The following is a 27,311-nucleotide window of genomic DNA, read 5'->3' on the forward strand; positions in this document are numbered from 1 at the left end:
CTGAGCAGCCCGCAAGAGTTTAAGTTTCCAGCGCCTTAGTCCCAAGATGGCAAACTGAGAGAGGCGGCGGAGAAACCCAACCCGAGAGGGTGATGGGACTCCCTCGTCCTGGGGCTACTCGGACAGCGCCCACCAGGGACCCCTGCTCCTCCTTCCTGATGCTCAGGGCGGGGTCCCGGCCTCTCGCTGCTCCCCTGGGTCCGGCTCTCTGGCCTCGCCATGCCCAGCCAGCAGAAGAAAGTCATTTTCTGCACAGCCGGGGCGCTGAGCTTCGTGTGCGCCCTGGGGGTGGTGGCTGCTCTGGGGACCCCGCTGTGGGTCAAAGCCACCTTCCTCTGCAAAACGGGGGCTCTACTGGTCAATGCATCGGGCCAGGAGCTGGACAAATTCGTGGGCGAGCTGCAGTATGGGCTTTTCCACGGCGAGGGCGTGAGGCACTGTGGCCTGGGGGCCAGGCCCTTTCGGTTCTCTGGTAAGTCTTGCCCTCTCTCCCCTGTGCCTAGTCCAGCGGTCACTTCAAGGACTCCGGCCCTGTTTTTTGCAAAACCTGGGCCAACCCTATGAAATACCCCTAAGACTCTTCTGGAGTCCTGGGTCGTCTCTGGCTTTTCAAATTCTGTTTTATCTGACGATGTCACCCTGGCTAGATTAGGATAATTATGATTTATAAACTTCTATGCCACAAAACCTTTGGAAAACATAAGCTATGATAGTTCTTAAATATTAAGATTAGGTTCTTTATAAAGGGTGGAGACTGGGAGAAATAAAAAAAAAACTGTAAGAGGTGCTCCTCAAAATTTGGGGGAATATTGGGGACACGCCAGCAGTGCTTAGAAGCTATTCCTGGCGCTGTGTTGAGGGTTTATTCCTGGTGGTGCTAGGGGAGATCAAATTGGAGCATGCAAGGCAAGTGTCTGAACTCCTGTATTGTCTCTCCAGGCCCCATATTTTGTTCCTTAAACAGAAATGGATGGGAAAGATTTTGCCCTGGGTTTTGTTCTCAGCACCCCAAAAAGTAAAAAGTAAAACTTTATTTGTATTTATTCTTTGGCCACACCCAGCAATGTTCAAGAGTTACTCCTGGCTCTGTACTCAGAAATCTGCCCATATGGGGGACCATATGCGATGCCAGGGATTGAACCTGGGCTGGCAACATAAAAGTCAAAATGCCCTATCTACTGTACTATATCACTGGTCAAAAAAATAAAATACATTTTTTTAAAAGCAGGGATTAGGAATTGGTGAACCTCTTTAATCAATCTAACTTGCTTGCACCTTGCCCAGATTTTGACTTTCTATCTTCCTGCTAAGCCTTTTCCCTTCCTGCTATCTGATAAATACTATTTCTTCTTTCTGTAACCATTTCGGAATCATCAGGCTATAGAAATTTAAAATGATCAGCTGTGCTAACTGGGAAGGAAATAGATGCCTATTTAGTGTAGAAAATTGCAACTGATTGACCTCCAAATCCTGGAGTGAGTAAAAGACCCATTTTTTTCCTGGTTGCAATTTTTTCGTGAAATGAAAGCATTCTTCACAATATTTATAACCTGTTTATCTTATGAGAATTTAGGAGGGAAATTACCATGTGAATAGGCAACTCATTAAATGAAAATTAATAAGAAGTCATTTGTTATATCTCTCACAACACACATTCAGAAATTATTATTATTTCAAAAGGGCTGGATTGGAGCAATCTTATGAAGGCAGAGCCAGTAAATTACAGCATAAATCACTCTTCAGGAAAGGCAGCTACCAATTGAGGCATTTAAAATGAATTACTATTTTGCTGGGTGTTTGTTTTTATTTTCTCCAGCATAGGTAGAAGACCAAATTAATTGACTTTATTATTAACATATGCAGTATCTAATTAAATTGGGGGGCTGGTCTATTTATACTTCTGTAACATCACTTCTTTCTTCATAGTCTGCACACCAACCCTTGGCTCACAGAGGTTATTAAGGGATATGAATTTTCATAGGGATCTAGAAAATCCCCAAGAATTACTCTTTGGGGCCCAGAGAGATAGCACAACGGTGTTTGCCTTGCAAGCAGTCGATCCAGAACCAAAGGTGGTTGGTTCGAATCCCGGTGTCCCATATGGTCCCCCGTGCCTGCCAGGAGCTATTTCTGAGCAGACAGCCAGGAGTAACCCCTGAGCACTGCCGGGTGTGGCTCAAAAACCAAAAACCAAAAACCAAAAGAAAAAAAAAAAGAAAAAGAAAAGAAAAGAAAGAATTACTCTTTGGCTTTCAAGGAATAATCATCTTGATTTTGCATTCGTCAAGTGTTGCAGTCGGGTGGGGGGAGAGGGTGGAAAGTCTTGTGATTAGCAAACCATATTCACAAATGGGGAGCGGGAAATGCATGAAATGATTTCGGCGACAGAGAGGACGTAAAGTTTTGAGACAAATAGGTGCAGGTGGGAGCCTGGACTGTGGGAGTTTTCTGGAATCTTTGCAGGGAGATGGAGAGATGCCTGATTCCCACCAGGGACCATTTCCAGAAGCTCCAACCATCTTCTGGCATCAAACCCTAGCTGCCTGCTGAGCCCAGTGTCTATTTGAGCTCATTAAATTACCCTCTGCCCTGTTCCTTTAGAAATGAGGACCCCAGGGCTATGCCCCAGGCTGGTTCTGCCTCTGACATTTTAAATCTCAATCTGAAGTTTAAACAAGAGCCCAGAGCAAACATTGTTCTGGTGACTCTCCATGTATTCACCCAAGCTGGTGGCAAAAACCTGCCATTGATTTGCTGGAAGGGGTCACTTCTCTCTCTCAACTGTCCCCCGGCACTTTTAAGCTGCATTCTCCAACCAACCCCCCTACTTTTTTTTTTTTTTTGCTTCTGTTTGTATTTTTTTGTTCATTTGTTTGTTTTTGGACCACACCCAGTGGTGCTCAGGGGTTACTCCTGGCTCTGTGCTCAAGAATTACTTCTGATCAGGGACCATATGGGATGCTGGGATAGAAAGCAAGCTGGCTGTGTACAAGGCAAATTATAGCCCCACCCACACCTATTTTTTGCAGTGTTGATTGAGTCCTATGATGGTGGAGATCACCTGGACAACCCCAGGGTTACTGAGGGGACCAGGAGGTACCAGGGATGGAACTACTATCGGTGGCATGTAAGATCAAGCCACCAAACTTATATCTATAAACACCAGTAGAGTTGCCAGACAATATTCTTCTGCATAAGCAAAAAAAGTAGCATTTTGGAGGTCAAGGAAAAAGCTTGAAGGGCTAGGCAGAGGTCTCAAACTCGCCGTACAATATTTTGTGGCCCACGGTGGGCCTTCAAATATCACAGTATTCGCGATTATTCGCTTACTGAATAATCGCAATAAAAATCGCATTAAACATTCGCATACCCCGAGCAGTTCTGTTCAGGGTATGCAAATGTTTAATGCGATTTTTTTCTTACTAATGCGATTTTTTATTGCGAATATTTGGTAAGCGAAATCCCTTATGCGGCCCTGCCTCACCCCGACTTTGCCTCCTGCGGCTCGCAGGTAAATTGAGTTTGAGACCTCTGGGCTAGAGCAAACATGATGCATGTGGGAACTCTGGATTCATTTCCAGGTGCCTTGTGGTTCCCCCAAGCACTACCAAGAACAACCTTCCTTCTGCCAGCAAAGAGCCAGTAGCATCTCATAACATACACAAATAGCCTCATAACATGATGGAATATGAGGGAAATGTGAATTAATTAAATTCAATTAAATCTGAATTAAATTAATCTGAGTTAAATGCATCTAAGGAGCATTTCAATGAAAGCTACTGTACTCAGGTTAATGCTCCCACATCGAGGGGACCTCAGACCATCAGATAACACCAGGCGCCCACCCCCTCTTGCCCCCTCCTCTTCCAGTGCAGCAAAGCATCCTAGGCCATGCCTTCCCACTCAGATGCCACCACTGGTCATGACGTAGTCCCTTTAGTCCGGGACAGCCCTAGGGAGCAAAGTAAATGTAAGAGCAACTTTCCAAGGCAGGAGAAACAGAAAGGGGAGTTAATCATGAAAGTTTCAGTCTCACTTCAAACTAGTGCCCTTCCTGTGACACACCATTGTCAGTTTCTAAGGGGTATATTATATACATATATATATATGTATATATATATATGTGTGTATGTGTGTATGTATTGTAGGGGTATATTATTGTTCTGTTGCATTCCTGAAGGACCATGCTTAATCTTTGTTTAGATCAGCATCCACCAAAAAGACTATGATTCAAGCCACACATAGTTTGTGAAAGATTCAAAAAGCTATATGTAAAAACAATAAAAGGCTGGAGGACACTTACCTTGCACATGGTTAAGCCAGGTCCGATCCTCAGCACCTCATTGGATCCTCAGAGCTCCGCCAGGAGAGATTCCTGAGTGTAGAGCCAGGAGTAAGACCTGAACACCACCAGTGTGATCCAAACTCCAAAGACATAATACTTAAATAATAAAAGGAAGCAGGTGAAGTTAATGTAATTCAACTTTTCTTTTTTTTTTTGAGGTGCCACATCTGGCAGTGTTCAGAGTCTACTGGTGGTTCATTACTAGGGACTGCTTCTAGGATTCCCAGGGGAACTATATACAATGCTGGGGATTGAACCAGACAGACCTGCATGCAAACCCTGTTTTCGCTCTCCCTGTCTCCCTCTCTCACTTCTCTCTCTTCTCTCCTCTCTCTTCTCTCCTCTCTCCCTCTCTTCCTCACCCTTTATGCATCTCTCTTTCTCCTCTCTTTCTGGTCTCTGGCTGGTTACTGACACTTTTCACCCAAGATGTCGAGAAGACCATCATTTCAATATATAAAGCCACTCCAAGAAATTACTTTTAACCCTTGAAACCTTCTGTATGTGGCCCATACTGCAGGCCCTCTTGTTCCAGATGTAGCACATTTTAAGAGCTCCCAGTCATTTCTACAAGGCTTACAGCTGTGCTGCTGTACAGTGCAAACTTACACCATAGACTCCGAATGCAAAGAGACGTTCCCTGCCTAAGCCAGTGCAGCCTTGCTCAAGTCAGTGGCATATGGGTTCTACACACTTTTTTTTTTTTTTTTTGGTTTTTCGGCCACACCCGGTGACGCTCAGGGGTTACTCCTGGCTATGCACTCAGAAATCGCTCCTGGCTTGGGGAACCATATGGGATGCTAGGGAATTGAACCATGGTCCGTCCTAGGCTAGCATGTGCAAGGCAAGTGCCTTACTGCTTGTGCCACTGCTCCGGGCCCCACACTTACTTTTTATGTGTGAGTAAGTGGTGTGACATGAAGACTGACTCAAGGAGTAAAACAGTTGGGTGATATGGTCAGGCTTATTCTTGTCTACTGTGTCTGACTGGCTAGTCTCCTTTAATCCCCAAAGATTGGCTCTGTCTTTTGGCACAGGTTACGCTGGGAAAAATTCCGCCTCCTTTACTTCCTCCGCCGACTGGCTGATTCTTTCCCCTTTGCTGGTCAGTGATGCACTGTCCAGAGGTCCTGGCATTCCTGCCCAGTGTACATTCATGAAAGGTTTATTCATGAAAATGAAGGTCTGTTGATCTTTCCACCCAGCACTATGTCTGAGCTTCCTCCTTCTGCTGCATCACCTGTCAAATTTTAATAATGGTGTTTCAACTCTAAATGTAGCCACCAAGGCAAAAAACTAAAACAAAAACTCTGGCAGTTTCAAGCTCCTCACATGTGGGTGATCCTCTTTTTGGGTGGTCTAACATTTTGTGGAGCATCATCAAAATCAGATTCTCAGGAATCATATGGTATCAATCTAGACGCATCGAGCTCCTCCTTGCCAAGACAGTTCAGTGAGCTGTGAAAAGCATCTGGAATCTACTTTTTAGAAACGGGGAAAGGGAAACGCAGCCCCTTGTGGCTCACAGCTTGCGCTTTTGTCATCCTGTAGAATCTTTTCATTTGGACCCAGAAACCGAACATTTGTTAGAAGCTTCATGACAAGTTTGCTCACTTCCTATTTCTGAGGTGCTCTTTCCTGAGCTCAGGAGGCAGGTGACCCAAATTAAGGACAGAATGAATGAGCAAGTGAGTGACTTTTCAGACCTATGTGGGGAAAGAGTCATTTAGTCTCAAAGTTGCCTCCATCAAAATCAGAGCTTTCAGGCACAGACCACTGCCCAGAATGTATTGGGCACTTGAGATGGTACCAGGAATTGAACTCCTGATAGTATGCTTACATGAGTAATTGGGCCATTCCTTGGGGCTCACACAATGGTGCTTGCAGTGTCTCTGTATAACTCTTCCTCTTTTCCCTACCTTCCTTTGTGCACTGCTTCATCCATTAAGAATGGATGTGGGAAGGCTACCAGGACACCAGGTCTGGGCAAGAAGACACATGTCTTTCTCACCCAATGAGTAGGAGCCCACTGCCCAGACTACCTCACTCACTAGAACAGTCCATCAAGTACAGATTTTTCTCCCTCTCCCTCATTAAAAATAAAGTGATCTGGGGGCCAAAGTACAGCAGATAAGTCACTTGCTTTGCACATGGTCAACCACCACAAAATGTCCCCTGAGAACTGCCAGGAGTGATCCCTGAGTGCAGAGCCAAAATGAGCCCTGAGCACAGAGCTTGGAGTGAGCCCTGAGGATAGGCACATGTTATCCAACCCCTAAATAAAGATTGAGAGTGATTTGTGGGACCAGTAGATAGCTTGGGGCCAGGAGGAGAAGAAAGTGGTGGAAAGAGAGGTGGAGGAGGCAGGGGTAGGAGAGGAAGAGAGGGAAGCAACAAGAAGAGGGAACAAGGAGGACTTTGTCTCTAGCCCTGAGGACCTAAGCACTGGGAAGTATGTATGGCTCCAGTGTGGCTTTGGAGACTCCTAAGAATGGTATCCAGCACTGAACCACTATGCCTGGTTTGCTGAGTATTAGCAAGCATTGGAATAATCTGGAAGCTTGTCCAGGTGATTCCAGTGTGCAATAAAGGCTGGAGGGACAAGTGGGGGACACTGGAAGATGATGAGTTCTTAACTGTGAAGAGGGCTCCTAGTCAAATGTAAAGTGAGACCTGATGTTTGTTCCTTTCCATTTTCTTTTTGGTTTTCATGGTGAGTTGATTGGAGCCACACTCAGCATTGCTCAGGGATTACTCATGGTTTTGTACTGAAGATCACTCTTGGTAGTACTGGGGAGCCTGTAGAGTTGGGGATGGGTTCCAGGTTGGCTGTGTGGGGGCAGGTGCATTGCCTGGTGATTGTTCTCCATCCCCTTTGGCTCCAGTCTTCACGGGGGGGGGGGGGGGGGTGTGAATGGTCAACTGAGTTTGCAGAAGGCACTGAAACTTGGGGCTAAGTTCACCAGTGACAGAAGCCTGGACCCCTCTTCATGTGGGCAAGAGGCCATCCTCAACCCTGCAACTCTTGGTGGGGAGGCCTAAACCTCAAAGTCTCACTGCCTGGAGGGTATCATAGTCTATTTCATCCTTCAAGAACCATCAGGATCACCGAGGTACTCAGGCCAGTATGGGGCAGGTGTGAGATAAGGCCTTAGACATCAATCAAATCTGGCCTTATCACCATCTTCACCATCAGATCTGTGGTAAATACGAACTGTGGAGATCTGAACCTCTAGAGAATTTGTCTAAACTCCTGCAACCTAAGGAGTCCTGTTTAGTCTGTGACACAATATACAAGTGTGTGTTCAGACCCCTGAGCCTTTAGCTTGATTCTGAGCTGAAAATACATGAAAGGGCCCATGCTCCCACTATGATAACAGAAACAAGCCACCTCCTGTCAGCACACACAGGTCATGTCGACTGACATGTGGGAAGGATCCCACATAAACGCCTCACCTGAGCCTCTGGAGCATCCAGGGATTTCATTCTTTTCCCTGCCCTTTTACAGTAAAGGACACAGGCAAACAGGCCCAGTGGAAGGTTCTCTTAAGCCCCACCTGCCAACACATCTCCTCACTGCCATTCGTGATTTGGGCAGTGCTTAGCAATCTGAGCTCCCAAGACCAAGCTGCCTGTGACAGTCTAGGGTATTTCTTGCTTCAAGACATGCAGGACAAAGGATATAGTTCAGCAAAAATCAGTGGCAAGATAAAAGGAGAAAAAAAAAACTTGGAGATAGAATGGAACAGAAGAACCCAGCAGAGAGAAATACAATAAATTTTCAAGCAAATGAAATGAAAGCCATACTTTTAGAGATATCAAATCAAACCTGGATTCATGGCGAGCAATAAAGCACCCGCCTTCACAGTTAGTAAAAACAAACCATGTCTCTTAACTTGTATCGCCTCTGATGTTCTGCTGAAAGCAACACAACCATGGCACAAAGATACTGGGGATCTGAGAGCCTGGCAGTGCAATGGGTGCCTCTGATGTGCTCTCCTGGTATTGCTCTGAATCAGCACCAGGTCATTCCCAGGATACAGCCATGGTCCAACGGTATCATCTGTGACATAGAGACCAAGACTGCTGGCCTCCTGCAGAGGCCACTGACTTCTCTGCACAGAGCCCGGCAGTTTTCACAGACAGTCAAGGGGCACCAACCACATCTTCCACCTAAGTCCGAGAGGCCCCAATGAGCAAGAGCTAGACCTCACAGCTTGAAAACCACTTAAGACCTTCACCATCATGGCTCAGGCTCGCAGAATGGCGAGAACGACAAATAACCCTCTGGACAGGCCAGAAAAGGTGGGAAAACTTCTGAGGCTGTGGAGTGAAATGCTTCCTGTTTGAAAGACTTCTCTGAACTAGGGATACAGAGACACATATTCTCATTTAATCTTGACACAGAACACAATAATTGGATGAAAACTAATAATGGACATGAGTTAGGACCAGAAATATTAGCAACTGGATCCAGAGCGGTGGCACAGCAGTAGGGTATTTGCCTTGTGCGCGGCTGACTCAGGACAAACCATGATTCGATCCTTCGGTTTCCCATATGGTCCCCCAAGCCATGAGCAATTTCTGAGTACAGAGCCAGGAGTAACCCCTGAGCATCACCCCCAAAATAAATAAATAAGTAAATATTAACAACTAAGAAGATAGTACAGTGAGTAGAAAGGGCATTTGCTTTGCACATAGCTGATCCAGGTTCGTTTCCCAGAACCCCATATAGTACCCTAAAGCCCACCAGGAGTGAACCCTGAACACCTCCAGGAGTGGCACAAAACAAAACAAAACAAAACAAAAAAAGTAAAAGAAACACCACAAACTAAACAGCAGGAAGATTCCAAAGAACCGGCTGTGAAAGATCCCTGGGCTCCCTGTGTCAGGAAGAAATGGAAACTTCCATGACCCTAAAGTGGACAGAAGTCAGATTCGCATCATGCTTACAGTCTGTTCTAAGGATTCTGGGATTGTAACTGAGAGTCCCAGTCTAGCACAAAATAACTTTACCATGTATTAGCACACTTGTAGAATGGCTATAAGTGGTACAAAATATAAACAAAAAATGGTCACAGTTCTCAGAGCACACAGAAGTGTAGGGTTCTGGAAGGACTTCTAAACTTAGGAGAGAGAAATCTATGGTGCTGGACAGAGCAGGTAGGCAACAGAGATGAGCTGAAAATCAAAGGCCACATGGGATGGCAGCCAGAGGGGGTGTTGAGGATGAGGCAGGGGACTCTACAACAGGAAATGAGCCATTACTAATAAGTCAGTCCTACTTGGTGTGTGTGTGGGGGGAGATATCCATGTACACGAAATGAGGATGTAGCTAATTCCAAAGTGGAATATGACTGGCCACAGCACTGAACATGGACCAGTGTAGATAAAGCTCTGTCCTGACAGCCTGGAACTCCTATTGTCTTAGAAAATAATGAGGGGCTGGGGAGATAGCATGGAGGTAAAGCATTTGCTTTACATGCAGAAGGATGAAGGTTCAAATCCTGACATCCCATATGGTCCCCCGAGCCTGCCAAGGGCGATTTCTGAGCGTAGAGCCAGGAGTAACCCCTGAGCGCTGCCGGGTGTGATCCAAAAACAAAAAAGAAAGAAAGAAAGAAAGGAAGGAAGGAAGGAAGGAAGGAAGGAAGGAAGGAAGGAAGGAAGGAAGGAAGGAAGGAAGGAAGGAAGGAAGGAAGGAAGGAAGGAAGGAAGGAAGGAAGGAAGGAAGGAAGGAAGGAAGGAAGGAAGGAAGGAAAGAAAGAAAGAAAGAAAGAAAGAAAGAAAGAAAGAAAGAAAGAAAGAAAGAAAGAAAGAAAGAAAGAAAGAAAGAAAGAAAGAAAGAAAGAAAGAAAGAAAGAAAGAAAATGATGATCTGTCATTAAGAGCAGAAATGGGAGGGCAACAGAGCTAGGATAGGGGTTAAAGCATCTCAATTGGTCCTGAGCCCCACCAGGAGTGATTTCTGAGTGTTGAGCCAGGAGTAAACCCTGAGCACCAGGTGTGGCCTCCAAACAAACAAACCAAAAACAAATAAAAATACAAACAAAAATAATTCACTTTAGGTATAAAGGTCTTGGACATTATTTTTTTTTTGGATATTATTATTCTCCTTGTGCAAAGGATTGAAATATATGAAGCTTCAGCACATGTGCTCAGTCACTGGCTCCTGTGACTTTCAGCTCATGCATAGCAGCGAGCCACTTCCACCACAGTCCATAATCCAGAGAAACAGGGGAGAGGCTCAAACTGCTGAGTTATAACTCCACCACTAACACTGCACCATCCCCTGAGCATCACTGGAAGTGGTCCCCAAGTACTATGAGTTATGGACCCCCACACCAAAAGAGAGAGAGAGAGAGAGAAAGAAAGAGAGAGAGAAAACAGGAAATCTGTGATTCTGTCTCTGTACTTTATCCACTTTGATATTTCCAGAATGTCATATTACACAACCTTTACATCTGGTAAGTTTTCATTAGCAAAATGCATTATATAATCATCTGTGTTATTGTTGCTTTCCAGTGATTTTTCCCTTTTGTTAGTAAGTTGCCTTTTATTGTAGCCATGCACCAAAGTCTGTCCATTTACCTTTACATGGACAGGATGGATATTTTAGTTGCTTTCAGTTTTCTGGCAAAGACCAACCAAATCACCACAAACATCTACAAACAGTTTTCTGTGTGCTGTTGTTTTGTATTCTGTTAAGCAAGCTTTGGGGGATGGGATTGACAAGGAATATGTGAAATGGAAGGAAGGAAGGAAGGAAGGAAGGAAGGAAGGAAGGAAGGAAGGAAGGAAGGAAGGAAGGAAGGAAGGAAGGAAGGAAGGAAGGAAGGAAGGAAGGAAGGGAGGAAGGGAGGAAGGGAGGAAGGAAGGGAGGAAGGGAGGAAGGGAGGGAGGGAGGGAGGGAGGGAGGGAGGGAGGAAGGGAGGGAGGGAGTAAGGAAAGAAAGAGGAGGAGGAAGGGAGGAGGGAGGGAGGAAGAGAAGAACTTGAATCTTGCTAGACATAAAAAGTCAAAATAGTGGCGCTAGAGGTAAGGTGTCTGCCTTGCCAGCGCTAGCCTAGGACGGACCGCGGTTCGATCCCCCGGCATCCCATATGGTCCCCCAATGCGGGGTCCTGTAAGCCCCCCAAAGGGGCCCGGCCAGCGGAGAGTGGACGAGAGGCTCACGAACAGCCGCACCTTTATTTTTTCGAGGCTCAGATCATAGTCACACCTGTAAAAAATCTAAGAGAGGTTAATAACAAAAGACCCAAGACGAGAAATTCCGTTCAAAGGCATTTTGATATGAGCCTGCATCCTCTTATATAGACAAGGTAAGGGAGGCAGGCAAAAGGCAATGTCAATCATTCTTTTTGGCGCACAGGCTATTTCATTATTCCAAATAAGGTATAAACCCAGTATAGGTTAGGTGGAACAAAGAAAGTAAATCATTTCCCAAATAAGGAAAGTGGGCAGTGGGGCAGGGGGTGAGACAATCTTGCAAGTCCTGTTAGATCAGCAGCTTTCATGGAAATGCCCTATGGCCCTGGGTAGGGTCTGCTGACCACATTCTGGAACTCTCAACAGGTTTATGGTGGGGCAAGCTTTATTGCACAGGGCAATAAAGAATACCTTATTAACTCAGGAATGTGGGCCAGGGGGGTTTAGCTCCATTCCTGGGAGTGGTACCAGGCTGTGTCTTTCTCCCCTGGGCTGAGAAGTTATATTATTACTTTTATGGTTGCCTTTTTCCTGCTGGCCCAGAGGCTTTGTAGCAAACAGCATGTAGGACTGGAAAATGGCAGAGAGGTTTTTGCAAAAGTGGCCACTGTCAGGTCACGGTAGCCAACACCCCAAGCCAGGAGCGACTTCTAAGCGCATAGCCAGGAGTAACCTCTGAGCACTACCGGGTGTGGCCCAAAAACCAAAAAAAAAAAAAAAAAAGAAGTCAAAATAACTGAATCAGAGACTTAAATGTAAATTTAAAAACTAATCAAAGTAACTCCCAGATGGAAAAAAAATAAAGTATTTGTAACCCTGCACTGACATAGTCTCCTAAAATGAGACATCAGAAACAGGAAATATAAAAGAAAAAAAAAACTGATCAACAAGACTTCACACACATAATAACTACTCTTCAAAAGACACTGAAAATTTGAAAAGAGAAGCCACAAGGTTGAAGAAAATGGTTGAAAATTACTATTCTGATCAATGGTTTGTATCCAGCCTGAACAAACAATTCCAGGGTTCAGAGAGTAACTGTGCAGCAGCCTAGAGCACCTGCCCTACAAGAGTCTGGACAGGTGACTGCAAGTATCTGGACAAGAGGTCAATGCCTGCTGCCCCATGTGTGCAGAGCACGAACCTGCAAGCTCTACTGTCTGCAGACTCTGGAGCTGCTAGAAATTTCCAGGTGCACTGTGGCCATGTGAGTGTGCACATTGAAAAAGGTGTGAAACGCCCATCAAGAAACAAAGAAATAAAATAATTCTAAATAAACTACTGCTGCTGCTACTACTACCACTACTACTACTACTAATGTTTTGTAGGTATGAGCTCTGGGGTTTTATCCCTGGCACCAATAGGAGAAAATAAAAGGAATGTTTGTTTCTAAATTATATTGTGGGGACCCAATACAGGGCTTAGTGACAAAAAAGCATGCCTGTAACTGTGAAGCTGTGATTTTTAACCCTGGAACCACTCATATGTGCTGAGCATGGTCCCAGCACATCTGTCTATGATTCAGTCACAGCAACAGTGCACCAGCCCTGAGAGAACTTGCGTGAGCACCACAGCACTCCCTGGATGTCTGTGAGTGCCAGCCACATGTTCCAGCCCCAGCTAGAAAGCACAGGGCCTGGTAAGCACCAGAACCAGAAGTGTGTCTGATGTATGGGAACCACAGCAGCAATGAAGAAATTGTAAAGGGGAGATGATTTTTTGAAACATTCTATGAGACATCTGGTGTTCAATATTACAGGGTAGAGTTTCCCTTGCATACAACCAACCTGGGCTCAATCCTCAGCATCCCCTGAGCATCGCCAGGAATGCAGAGTCAGGGGCCGGTGAGGTGGCGCTAGAGGTAAGGTGTCTGCCTTGCAAGCGCTAGCCAAGGAAAGATGGCAACCGCGGTTCGATCCCCCGGCGTCCCATATGGTCCCCCCCAAGCCAGGGGCAATTTCTGAGCACTTAGCTAGGAGTAATCCCTGAGCATCAAACAGGTGTGGCCCCAAAAATCAAAAAAAAAAAAAAAAAAAAAGGAATGCAGAGTCAGGAGTAACCCATGAACACTAGTTGTTAGGGTATGGCCTAAAAACAAACAAATAAACAAAATCCTGTAAAAATCACAGTAAAATGATAGATACTTTACCAGGAAAAAAAAATATATATATATATAAACAGATATATGCACTCATACTGACACACACAAAGATGCTCAACATCATTTGTTGACTGGAAAATGCAAATTAAAACTGCATTGAGGGGAGATAAATAATTTTAAAATTAAAAAAATAAAAACCTTGCGGTGTGACAGCCTCCACACCTATTAGGGGACTGGTTCCAAATAGCCTGACCAAGGACAAGCCAGAATGCAGAACAGCTGTGACTGCATCCATGGCTGGCAGAGGGTGAAGGGGGTTCAGAGCACACCTGGTTGCATCTGAGCACCCCTGGCAGGGTCTGAGATGTTGCTCCACCCACAATTAGCTATGGGCAGGCTGGTGATCAGGGGGACATGGGCCGTGTTGGGAACAATGGGGCTGTCACAGCACACAGAGCTGGACTCCAGAAAGGGCCGGTGCTTCACTGTGATAATTTCCCAAACCCAGAGTGAACACAGGGTAAGGCAGAGAACTGTAAGGTCAGGGGTATAAAGCCTGCATGTGCAACCACAATCTGAACCCTGACACTGTCCGAGCCCTACCCTATGTACCACCGGGCTAGTCCTGTGCCCCTCCCCTACCCCTGTACTATTGGGGCTGAGCAGGTCCACATCCTCAGGCCTTATTGGAGCCCTTCCAGCCACCCTGTTGTGCAAGTAATGCTGGGATTGACCCTGGAGACCCAGGACAGATTGGGAGGCCTCCCCCTCCAACATACTCTTCTCCAGCCCCCAACAAAATAATGGAGGAGGCATAAAAGCAAGGAAGAGGATGTGACTATGTGAGGGCAGTGAATAAATTCCCTGAGCCTCAACCTTCAGGAGTATTAAGGATGGAGTCTGGGACCTGCAGAGAACCAAGCAGGCAGCTATTCTGACTGATTATGACTTTTAGTTCTCCTCCTGGGAAGCTTGGGGATGGCAAATGGAGAGAAAAGAACAGCTTGGGGTTTAGGAAGACTGAGCACCTGGCTGGGCATATTGGCTTGCAGGGGCAGGAGAGAGAAAAGAGGAGAGGCACAGCACCCAGATTGAGTAAACCAAGATTGAGCCTGGGTCAGCCCTGAGCAAGGCAAGCCTCCTACTGGCTGTGCAGTCGCTCTGCCTCACAGATAATGTCTTTCACTTGTCATTTCTATAGGCCAGAACAAATTTGTTGGGAATTTCATGGCAGCCCCTCCCCAGATTAAAAAAAATGTGTTTCAATTCTCAACCTAGAGGAACAAACACAGCCTCCTGGCTACACAACACCCAAGACCATGCAAGGGCTTGTCCCTGTGCATTTCTGCACCATTGCTTTCAGCTGTGGCCAAGGATGAGGACTGAAATTATGTTAGCTGGAAGGTGGAGGGTGGAGGAAGGAGGGCAGAGGAGAGGAGAAGGGCAAGGCAGGTGAGGCCAGGGAAAGAAAAAGAAGGGCAGGGAAGGGAAGAATAGGATTAAATGTCCTGCCTGATGATTAACTCAAAAAGTGGGGGTTCTCAGAAATTTCAGAAGAATTAAAGCACTTTTTAGGACAACTTATTTTTGCTTCTGACTTTCTTTCCAGGAGGCCCATCAGTGTAGCTTCTTCCTACAACTGTTCCAACTTGGCAGTGACCCAAAATTCTCCATCCTCCCCCAGTCACCCTATCAGAATGGAGGAGGTGGGGAAACAGAAACTTGGTTTAGCGAACTGCTTGTGAAAACGCCATGCACCACTGACACATGGGGAATGGGCAATGGCATGGCTGAGTGGTATCTGTTACTGATGCCTGAGAGTGGGTGATAGTGCAGCACAACTGTAAGAGACACAGACCATGGGGCCCCCAAGAAGCCCTTCACCTGTGAACTTGAACATACACTATGTCACTACCAAGTCTTCCAGAGGGGGGAGACTGAAAGTATTACCACTAGTTACCAGCCCCATCCACCCACTCATCTATCCATCCATCATCTATCTATCATCCATCTACTCTTCCCTCATCCATCCATCTCACCCCTTCATTCTCTCCCTCCCTATCCTACATTCTTCCTTCCCTCTAATCCATCTACCCTTCTTTCTACCCCTTCTTCCCTCCTTTTTTCCCTCTCTATCCCTTTGCTCTCCATATATTCATTCTTCCCTCCTTCCATCTGCTCATTCTCTCTTCCATCCCTCCAATCCTCCTTCTCCATCTACCCATTCTTCCTCCCTCCATCTCTTTTCTATTTGAGGACCTTTAAGTACATCACTACAATGCTATTAAAATAACAAGGTCAATCACAGATAATATCTAATATTCAGTTCATGTCCCATTCCCCCCAGTAAGCTCAAAAATGACTTTTTTTTTTTCAAATCACAAATGTGTCAAAGAAGGGACAGAGGTTGAAGAGGCTCATCTGGTGGGTGGGACAGGAACAGACATGTGGTCAAAGATATCTCAGGTCAGGTCAAGTTCAAGATGACTAAGGAATCAGATCTGCCTATGACAGGCGGGATGGTGGGTGAGGACAAGTTCAGCCCTGTCTAGGGGTCAATGAGGGTACAAATTTACTTGTCACTTGCTTTTGTCTTCCCAAGAGGCTAGACCCCCAATCTGCCTGTCCTCATCTCTTTCTGACATCTTTATTTCCTGCCCTTTGGGCAGTGCCTGGCACAGGTAAAGTGCATGAAGCAGGTAGCAGGCACTGGATGTAGGTTAGGAATAGGAAAGTGGAGCCCCCCAGAAAGGTATAGCCAAGTTCGCTGCTGCAACAGGTCAGCAGCACCCTCCATGCCCCTGCCCCATTTCCACCTCTCCCTCACAGAGTATTTCCTCTGTGAGTTAAGAAAACTTGCCCCAAACACATCTTTCTTGAAATAGATTTGGCATCATTTCCTAAATGGAAAATATTTCTTACATCACCCAAAATTATTTTCCCACAGTTTGTGCTACATGAAAATACTGAAGCAGACTGCAAATACCCCTGGGGTGGGCTTGAAACACTGTGCAAAGGAAGCCAGAAAATCCTCCTGGTGTGCAGACTCCCCCAAATCACCCACAACCGGAAACCGTTCCTGTCACTTAAAATAGATTCAGAGAGAAACAAAGATGGTCACCAAGAAATGCCAGGCCAGGCCTGGTCACCCACATGGATACTTTCAGATTGCAAAATTAATTTTTGCTTATTTAAGAATTACAAATGACTCAGGGCAGAAACATCGCTCCTCTCAAATAACTCCTTTGCTAATTTTTTTTTAAAGCATTGTATTTCCATTGTAGATAAGATGATTTATCTACTCATCATGCCATAGGAAACTGAGATGGTTAGCTTTAATTCTTTTATTTTGTTTTGTTTTGGTTTGCTTTTTGGGTCATACCCAGCAGCACTCAGGGGTTACCCCTGGCTCTATGCTCAGAAATCTCTCCTGGCAGGCTCAGGGACCATATGGGATGCTTGGATTCGAACTGCTGACCTTCTGCATGCAAGACAAATGCCTTATCTCCATGCTATCTCTCCGGCCAGCTTTACTAATTTTTATAATGACTTTGTTATTTTTTTTTCAAAAGCTCACACTTAAGCCTTTTGAAAGTCCCATGCAAATTAGTGAAAATGTGGAATCTGAAGGATTCCATGAATTTTTGAAATTAAGAAAAAGGAAAGGGACCGGGAAGGTGGCGCTACAGGTTAGGTGTCTGCCTTGCAAGCGGATGGACCGCGGTTCGATCCCCCGGTGTCTCATATGGTCCCCCAAGCCAGGGGTGATTTCTGAGCGTGTAGCCAGGAGTAACCCCTGAGCGTCAAATGGGTGTGGCCCAAAAACTAAAAAAAAAAAAAAAAAAAAAAAGGAAAAGGAAAAAGATTGATTTTATCTTTTTGTTTTTTGGTTTAGGGGCCACACCCAAATGTGCTCCAGGCTTACTTCTGGTTCTGTGCTCAAGGATGGACTACTCCTGGCAGTGATTATATATGGGAATATTTGTGGTGCCAGGGACCAAGCCTGGCTGGATTCCTAGCAAGGCAAGCCCCACTGTCACTGTCCTGATCCCTTCAGCCCCTGTTTTTACTTTTGCTGACTACCTCTAAAGCATCTCTCTGTTCTTTCTTCTCTCGAATTTACAGTCTTCCCGGATTTGCTCAAAGCCATTCCTGTGAGCATCCACGTCAATGTCATTCTCTTCTCAGTGGTCCTTGTCCTTCTGACGATGGTGGATACTGCGTTCTTCATGTACAATGCTTTTGGCAAACCCTTTGAAACATTGCATGGGCCGCTTGGCTTATATCTTCTGAGCTTCATTTCAGGTAAGGACAAGACTCAACCACTGAAGACCAGTGTGTTTTTGAATGTGTCTAATAACAGGTCTGCCCCTATATACAGCTAGAGTGTGTGTCCATGGGTGTTCATTGCATCACCTGTAATCTGTGGCTTTCTCTAAACCTACATCTATAGAGCAAATGTGGAAAACAGTGAGGCACACCAAAAATGATATACATGAATATGATGTGGGCATTGATTTATTTTTTCCTTTTTGGTTGAGGGAGGGTGGTTTGAACTGCACCCAGAAGTGCTTAGGGATTACTCCTGGCTGTGCTACCAAGGATTGAGCATTGTTTGTAATGCAAAGCAAACTTTTTTTTTTTTTGGTTTTTGGTTTTTGGGCCACACCCGGCGGTGCTCAGGGGTTGCTCCTGGCTGTCTGCTCAGAAATAGCTCCTGGCAGGCAAGGGGGACCATATGGGACACTGGAATTCTAACTAACCACCTTTGGTCCTGATTGGCTGCTGTGCTATCTCTCCGGGCCCGCAAAGCAAACTTTTAAACTGATGTACTATCCCTCCAACTTCACATTAAATATCTTTGAAGGAGATGTCATCAAAATACTCAAATAACAGTTAAATTTTAAAAGTAGTATTTTAGAAATATAAAAACATTGATTATATATATAAACAAAAATATAAACCATATGTACAAACTATATACGGGATCCTACATATACATATATAAAGCATATTTATATATAGACATCCACATACATATTTTATATACATTATATTTTATCTATATAGTATATTGTTGGTAGTTATTCATCTCTGAATGATAAAATTATGAATAACTCATTTTCGTGTACACTGTGTATCTTTCCAAATACCTAACAGCATTCATTCATTTATTCATTATTAAACTCCAAAAGAAATTATTCCCAAATCATAAAGGGCCAATGATCTTCCAAATTCAGAGTTACTATACACTCAGGCCTATGGAGACTCAATGGAATTTAGCTTGTAGGAAAACTCTAAATACAGAAATTAGTTCATCATACCCTTCTCCCCATCCCCACATACAAAAAGCAGGGTGAAGGCAACAATGCCAAAAATACCCATCTGATAAATATCTTCCTAGATTGCCCCAATTTAGGGGGGGCTTAATTTCACTCCACTGTTTGTTTGCACAAACAGGACTCTTGGTCAATTCCCAGAAAGCAAGTTATTGGATCAAGATTGTGAGGAGAGACAGGCAGAAGCTCTTCCAGCAAGACAAGAGCAAATCCCAGATGCTCCTTCTCTGAGGAGCACCTAAGTGAGATACTTCCTAACCTAGGCCAGAGACTCCCCCCACAACTGTCCTCACCACCCCCAGTTCAACTCCAGCCACATGCCCTTTCTAGGGTGGTCCTGGTCCATTTAATGCCTTAAATACACTGAGGAAAAGAGTCTTCCCCTATTTTCTATTGTGCTCATCAAACGTTTCATTCAGCCCAATTCTCCCTCCAAAAGGGGTTCTTCTGCCTTCTCCTGCCTCACAGTTTCCAAGTGTGCCCAAAGAGACAGAAGCCAAGTCTCCAAGTCTGTTTTGTTTGACAGGGGCACAGATCCAGATCCCAGATGAAGGAAGGAAAGAAGGAAGGAAGGAAGGAAGGAAGGAAGGAAGGAAGGAAGGAAGGAAGGAAGGAAGGAAGGAAGGAAGGAAGGAAGGAAGGAAGGAAGGAAGGAAGGAAGGAAGGAAGGAAGGAAGGAAGGAAGGAAGGAAGGAAGGAAGGAAGGACAGATCAAGAGGAAAAACTTCAAGACCAAGTCTCAATTCTGATGAGGGTCTCATCTATAAGAACATCTGGGGCTTCCCCCAAGCTCACCACATGAGTGGTCGTGCTCTTTTAGTGAAACTTCAGAACAAAGTCACTCAGGGCAGCCGGGCAACCAAACAAGGCATTTGAAGTGCTAAGGGCTGCGTGAGGCCTCACCCCACATTTCTCAGTGACTATTCCTGGCTCTGGGGACTCTCAGCAGACAGTAAGTGCTGCCAGAGAGCAACCAGAGTCAGCCAACACCTTTATACCTGCACTCTCCAACCCCAGACCTGCACTGTTATATTTATATTATTTTTACTTTTTTGCTTTGTGGGCCACGTGGGTGGTCAAAATGGACAGCCAGTGATACTCATGAGATGCTACGGGGATTGAACAGGATCAGCCACATGCAAGGCCCCACCTTCTGGATATCATCTCGCCTCACCTCTGCACTTTTTCCATGGGCAGAGGGGGATCTGAGCAGAAATTCTGAAAACAGGGGTTCTGCTTTGGAGCTTTGGGGGAGCTTGCCTGAAGACTGGCTCTGAGGCCCCACCAGATTCCTGAAAAGCTGGGGCGTGGAGCCCCGTTTTAATTTACCCTCCCAGGATGGCTGCTTTCCCTCAGTCAAGTTCCAGAAACAGGGCTGCAGTGGGGAGCCTCAAAAGGTGTTGGTAAGGCTGAGGGCGGAAAGGAGACACAGTGGAAAACCCGCAGTTGGTCATTCCACAACATTCCAGAATGCAACTCTCAGCCCTGGTGGTGGGAGAAGTCAGGGGAGAACTTGGGGTCACCAAAACCTGGGAGCTGCAGGAAAGGTGTGACTCTGATGTCAGACCTTCGAAGGGTGTCACTGTCCCCAGATAGAGTGGGAATAGAAAGGGGGACTCCTTGGAAAGCCTCACCCTCTTCTAGGTTTTCCTCCTGATCCGCCTCCATAGCAGAAGGGGGCACTGCCTCAAACCTGCTCGCCTGCTCCCCAACACCCGATCAAGGGATCTCCTAGTGGTGGATGACCCTGGATGGCAGCTCTTCACGCTGAAAAGGGGAGGAAGGGAGAGAGAGAAAGACCCACATTAATCGTATGACCAGTGCACACACTTCTGCTGCCCAGTGAAAGGCACCACGATCCATTTGGAAGACAAGTTATCTGAAATTCCTAACAGAAGGTCAAAAAATGGTATATGAAAGCCAAGGTAACTCAAAATGTGAATTCAAGTCCTGAATCTGATTGATCTTGGCTTTTGATTAAGTCTGATGTAAACAAATGCTGCAGAGGCAGGAACAGATCCCAACATTTCTTTTGTTGTTGTTATGTTTGGGAGCCAAGCCCAGAAATATTCCTGACTCTGCTCTCAGGGATCACTTCTGATGGTGCTCAGGAGACTATATAGGATGCCAGGAATCAAACGTAGATAGACCGCATTTAAGGCAGCACCCTCCCAGCTATACTATTACTCCAGCCCCATTTCTTTAACTTTGAACCTGCTGTGGTGTTTGACAGAGTGAAGGAAGAGGGGTAAGGGATACCAGCTTTGTCCTACACAGCAATAACTGGTCCAGAAGCAACTGGTCCTGGCAAGAAAACCTCTCCCTCTGCATTTGACTTCCCACCAAGACAGCATCATTGCACAGAAAGCCAGCACCCATACCTGCAGGCTGGGGCTCTCTCGCCACTCCCAGCCCCACATATATCATCTTTCAAGGCTCCTTAAAGAAGGAAATGATCAATTTATCAGTTGCAGAGGATATGGGGCGCATCTAAGATTCGCCATCTATCACAGCATTTAGAGATAACTTGGGGGCTTTATGAAAATGCTACTGTTACCTCAATGTCAATGACTATCGCTGTCCAATACCTGAGATACAATCATAGGGATAACAGAACATCACTTGGCAGATTGAATTCCCACAAGAGTCTGACTTGTGGGAAACCCTGGGTTCCCAATTCCCACAGATCCCAGGAGAGATCCAAGGGGTTTGTGGTGGGGTCCCCATAGTAGGGGAGTGGGGATGGGAGGACGGAGACACCAGTGTCTAGTACATTACAAATGTTCCTTAATTGACTGATAATTCATGGCGTGACAGCCCCATAACTCAGCTACTCTATTCAGTCAGAAATTAACTCAGCCATCAAAGTCATTACAACAGGGGGGAAAAATGGTGAGATTACCAACCAGATGGTGGGGAAATAAAAGCTGGCTGCAGGTGCTGAAGTGAGAAAGACTCTGGTGTGGCTTTCATGCAAGAAAAAGAAGCCCAATCTGTGTGAGACTCCAGGTTTAAGTCCCAGACGCACAAAAATAAGACGCTAGGTCTTAGGACCCAATCCTGGATGGAATTGAGTCCTGATCCTCAGCTGGGCAGGCGTCTCCAGTGCTACCCTCTGGACTGAGGGCCAGAGTGGGGCTGTAAGAGGGACAGTCCCTGTGGTCAGCTGAATCGCAGCTCTGACCCCAACATCTGGGAGGCTATGGGCAGGACAGTCAGGAAGAACACCCACCCCCATCTAAATGGTGAAGTGTCTTCACTCTTCTCTCTCTATCTGATATGGGAGGGAACAAGGATAAGCTCAGGGTCACCACTTTTCACTTCTTCCCCCATATCTCAGCCCTGTGTGTTCCATAAACTTGGGAACTGAACACCAAAGAATACAGTGGGGCCATTGGAACTCTTTTTTTTTTTTTGGGGGGGGTCACACCCGGCCGTGCTCAGAGGTTACTCCTGCCTGTCTGCTCAGAAATAGGTCCTGGCAGGCACGGGGGACCATATGGGACACTGGGATTCGAACCAACCACCTTTGGTCCTGGATCGGCTGCTTGCAAGGCAAATGCTGCTGTGCTATCTCTCCGGGCCCGCCATTGGAACTCTTTCTTCCCCCAAAGAGGCATAAAAACTTGGGGGGAAGAAAATGGGAGCCTGGGTGAGAGCACCCCCTAAAACTCCTGGCCAGAGGTTGCTGGCCACATTTTACACTTAATGGAATTACTGGGCCCCACATTTTATACTTACTGGAACTACTGGGCCCCATTCTCTGGCGGGCAGCCCTACACTGTGGCATCCTCTCCCTGATGACCTCATGTCCAGGGACCCTCAACTCATCTTAGGGGGTTTTCATGGCCCTACATCTGCAGGGCCAGGGAAGAATGAGCACTCTAGAGGTAGGTATACCCTGTCACCTTTCTCAGCAGTCAGGAATATGAGCAGAGACTGGGCAGAGTTCCAGGTGCTGACTCTGTCTCCTACAGAACAGGGGTGTGGAAATGCAAGGGTGACTCTCCTCCCCTCACCCCTGCATGTAGTTTGGGTAGTTGTGGTATTGGCACAAAGCACTGGCTCCGCCCAAAGGGGCATTCTTAGCCACACAAGCATGTCATTGGGTGGGGGACATGCAAGCTCAGGGACAAACTGTCTCAGGGAACAGGATGAGAATGTTTCACAGGCTGGAAAGAGCAGAGCTGTCTGCTGCTCAAGAGTGCAGACAAGGCAGGGTCTGAGGCAAGCAAGCTGTTCTCACAAAGGCAGCTTCTATGACTAAAAGCCTCTGTCTCTTCCATGGCATAAAAAAAATAGGACAAAGAGAAAACAGACTGGCAGCCCTTTGGTTTTCTTTCACAATAACAGAATAATAAGGTCTGCCAGGGGAGAAAGCCCAGTGTAAGCTCAGATACAAAAATAGATGGACAAAATTCAGCAATGGCCTCACTCACAATGCAGGATGCAAGGCCTCTAGAAGATTCCATAAGCTGATTATCCCGAGATGCATGTTGATCTTGTGAATGGGGCCAGCCCCAAACACTGTTCTGATATGGGAGAATAAAATTTCTCCTGTTCTGCTCATCCCTATCCTCCTCCATGCAGCCTCAACTATGTTCGAACCTGGCCTTGGGAAAGTAACGGCCAGTCCTTCATAGTCTAGCATTTCCTTGTGTCTGGAACATTCTACCCATGCAGTGGGGCCTCCCTTTGCATGGGCAAGACTTTCTACAGCCACTTCCAAAGGAAATTCCCCACCCCCTGTCCTCTAGCTATTGTTTGACAGATACCATAAGAGCAGGATCAAGAAGGATTGTTGTTGTTTTTTTTTTTGTTTTTTTTTTTTTTCAAGTGGGGAAAGATTACTCTTTGCTTGTTTGGGGGCACAATAGACAATGCTCCTGGTTATTCTATACTCATTTTGGGTTCATTTTTGGTCGTGTTGGGGGAATCATATGAGGTGCTGGGGATAAACCCAGGTCAGCTCCATGCAAAGTAAGTTTCCTACCTACTACCCCATGGAGATTCCTTGTTTAAATCTTTGCCTTGCTCAAGGGCTACTGAATAGGTGAATAAAACAGGGCTAAAAAAAATGGGGAAAGTTCCATCTCACTGTTGCCATACCCTGCGGGTCTGAATTGTCACTATAGAAAGCACTTAACCTGCCTCCTTCCGACAGGAGTTATAGATCCAATGCACAGCACGAAATAAGCACCATAATTCCTAGTTTGGGGTCATCTTCTGAGGTGGAGTGGGATGATGGAAAGAAATAGCAAGAGAGAACGACTACATTTTTAAAACCTTAGGGACAGGGGCTGGAGCAATAGCGCATCAATAGGATGTTTGACTTGCACGTGGCTGACCCAGGACAGACCTGGGTTCGATCCCCGGTGTCCCATATGGTCCCCAAGCCCGGAGCGATTTCTGAGTGCATAGCCAAAGGTAACCCCTGAGTGTCACTGGGTGTGGCCCCCAAACCACACACACACACACACACAACCCTAGGGACAGAGCTCGGGAGATAGCACTGAGGGTAAGGCACTTGTGTTGCATGTAGCCAAACCTGGTTTGAACCCCCTGCACCCCATATGATTCCTAGAACACTGCTGAGCACAGAGTCAGAAGTAGCCCTGACTGGTGTGACACCAGAAACAACATCCCCACCCAAAAATAAAATGAAGAGAAAGGCATAGAGAGTTACCTATGAAAGGCCTAGATGTGTGGGCTCTAAAGCTAAGGGCTTTTGCTCTCAGCCATGTTTTCCAGGAGACTGAAATGGGGTCAATGAAATGGCCTACGGGTGTCTGGGGAACCCAAACTGGTTTAGCTCTAAGAAAAACATGTCAGCAAGTTTGCCACAAATCAATACCCACTGTGGTGTCCTGGGAACTCCTAGAATTGAGGGATCCACAGAGCCCTGAACCCCAGCCCTCCTGCCCCCTGCTTCTGCTCCCCTGTACCCTAACCCATTCTCCATGTTCGGGAAGGACCTAGACAACCTCTCCATAGCCTGGAGCAAAGGGAGCTACAGAAACCATCTCTAGCCTGGCCAGGTAACACAGGCTTCAGGGAGGGGAATGAGGGGACCATAATAATGGTCACCCAACCAAACTAGAGGTTTACTGCACTCTCCCGACAAAACCTAGTATAAGGTTTAGGATTGTCCTAGTAACTTGTGATAACCAGGATCCAAAGCAGACCCTCTATCAACTTCTTGCCTGGTCTTAATATTTATTTCTAAGGTCAATTGACCCAGAGTGTCTGTGGGAGTTCCAGCCACTGCTCCCAGAGTTCAGAGACAATAAGGAATAGGAGACAACATGTAGCCAGGAAGAAGTGCAAAAAGCAGGCCTTGAACAATGAGCCTTTCATGGTTCATGATAATGCTGATGAGAGAATAAGGAAAAACAACCCTAAACCCAGGTCCACCATAAATAAACATCATTCTTTGCAAACCTGCTTTCCTTCTGTTATTCTGCTGAAAGCTGCAACTGTCAGCATCTATCTACAGCCTTATGTGCAGCTGCACTGTATGTTGATGAGTCCTAGTGGCCTGCAAATCACAAAGAAGCAGACACCTCTCCTACCACCATAAGACAGCCTTGACCATTCTGGGGCCTGATACCACCACCCTGCTTTTACCATTTTGTTTTGTTTGTTTTTTTTTTTATTTTTTGGTTTTTGGGCCACACCCGTTTGACGCTCAGGGGTTACTCCTGGCTATGGCTCAGGGGTTACTCCTGGCTATGTGCTCAGAAATCGCCCCTGGCGTGGGGGGATCATATGGGACGCTGGGGGATAGAACCGTGGTCCTTCCTTGGCTAGCGCTTGCAGGGCAGACACCTTACCTCCAGCGCCACCTACCCGGCCCCTTGTTTGTTTATTTTGTATTTGTGGGGACCACGTTGGCAATTTTCAGGGCTATTTTTTTTTTTTTTTAGTTCTGGCTCTGCACTCAGAAATAACTCCTGGAAATACTCAGGGGCTCATATGAAATGTTAGGGATCAAATCTAGGTTGACTGCATACAAGGCATGTGCCTACCCACTTCCCCCACCCCTTTTGGTTTTTTGTTTGTTTTTTTTGGCACACATGATAATGCTCAGGGATTTCTTCTATTTGGGGGTGGGGGGAGTCACACCCAGCAGTGCTCAAGGGTTACTCTTGGCTCTCAGGGGTCCTCAGACTTTTTAAACAGGGGGCCAGTTCACTGTCCCTCAGACCATTGGAGGGTCCTTCTGCATGCCAGGCAAATTCCCTACCTCCATGCTATCTCTCCGGCCCCATTTTTTCTTCTTTTTTTAATTAATTAATTAAATTTTTTATAGGGATTACTTCTAGCTCTGTGCTCAGGAATGACAATAACTCTTGACAGAGTTCAGGGGGCCATTTTGGGTGCTGGGGATGAAACTCAGATTGGCCACATGCAGGGCAAGTGTTTTACCCGCTGTACTATCAGTCTAGCTCTACCACCATCTTGCTTTTAAGCCACACAGAAATTGTCTTCTCATCATGTCCAGAAAGTTCTCTTTCAGTCTGTAAAATCACCTTGATTTTGTCCCCCACTGATTTCTTGCCCCCAACCCACCCAGAACCATTCCCTGGGTAGGAAATGACTGACTGGACTTGACCTATTTCCTTCAGATGAATGCTAATGAGGATGAGGATGAGGCTTCTTTCTTTGCAATCACCCCCTGCTGTCTTTGCCCCTTCCTCTCTGAAAATATTGGTGTGAGTCATGACCTCCATCTTACACTGTCTGTTCCTTGAAATACAGGCTCCTGCGGCTGCCTTGTCATGATCCTGTTTGCCTCCGAGGTGAAAATCCACCATCTCTCTGAGAAAATCACCAATTACAAAGAAGGGACTTATGCCTACAAGACACAAACTGAGAACTATACCACCTCCTTCTGGGTCGTGTTCATTTGCGTTTTTGTTCACTTTCTGAATGGGCTTCTAATCCGACTGGCTGGATTTCAGTTTCCTTTCACAAAATCTAAAGACTCAGAGACAACTAATGTGGCAGCAGATCTCATGTACTGAAAGGTGGCTGTACTTGGTCCTATCTCCATCAAAACTCGTAATGATGATGAACCAATCGTCGGCGGTTCATTTGGTCCATCCTGATAGGCATTGTGGAAATGCATGGCCTGCCATGGTGATGTCTACAGAGCATTGTGAAGTATACAGGGTGGAAAGTAATGAGGTGGGGAAAGAAGATACTGAATGGCTGCTTTGCCTGATGGGAAACTCCTGTACCCAGAAGTCAAGGAATAGACAGAAGAGGTTCCTCCAAACACTGGCCAAAGCATAGACTGCCAGAGTAGCAACAA

General features: G+C 46.1%; 1 protein-coding gene across 2 annotated transcripts; it reads left to right on the forward strand.

The window, feature by feature from the left end:
* Positions 1–219: 219 nt before the first annotated feature.
* On the forward strand, positions 220–27,021 carry CLRN1 (clarin 1). Of its 2 annotated transcripts, XM_049785362.1 has the most exons (4): positions 220–472; positions 17,781–17,960; positions 25,238–25,280; positions 26,754–27,021. In XM_049785362.1, exons 1-4 carry the CDS (start codon positions 220–222, stop codon positions 27,019–27,021), a joined length of 744 nt encoding a protein of 247 aa, XP_049641319.1. The 2 variants fall into 2 exon arrangements, with proteins under 2 accessions (XP_049641319.1, XP_049641320.1); XM_049785363.1 differs by lacking the exon at positions 25,238–25,280 and having other exon boundaries at positions 26,756–27,021.
* Positions 27,022–27,311: the final 290 nt, after the last annotated feature.

This window comes from Suncus etruscus, chromosome 13 (assembly GCF_024139225.1).
Source record: "Suncus etruscus isolate mSunEtr1 chromosome 13, mSunEtr1.pri.cur, whole genome shotgun sequence".
Classification (NCBI taxonomy): domain Eukaryota; kingdom Metazoa; phylum Chordata; class Mammalia; order Eulipotyphla; family Soricidae; genus Suncus; species Suncus etruscus.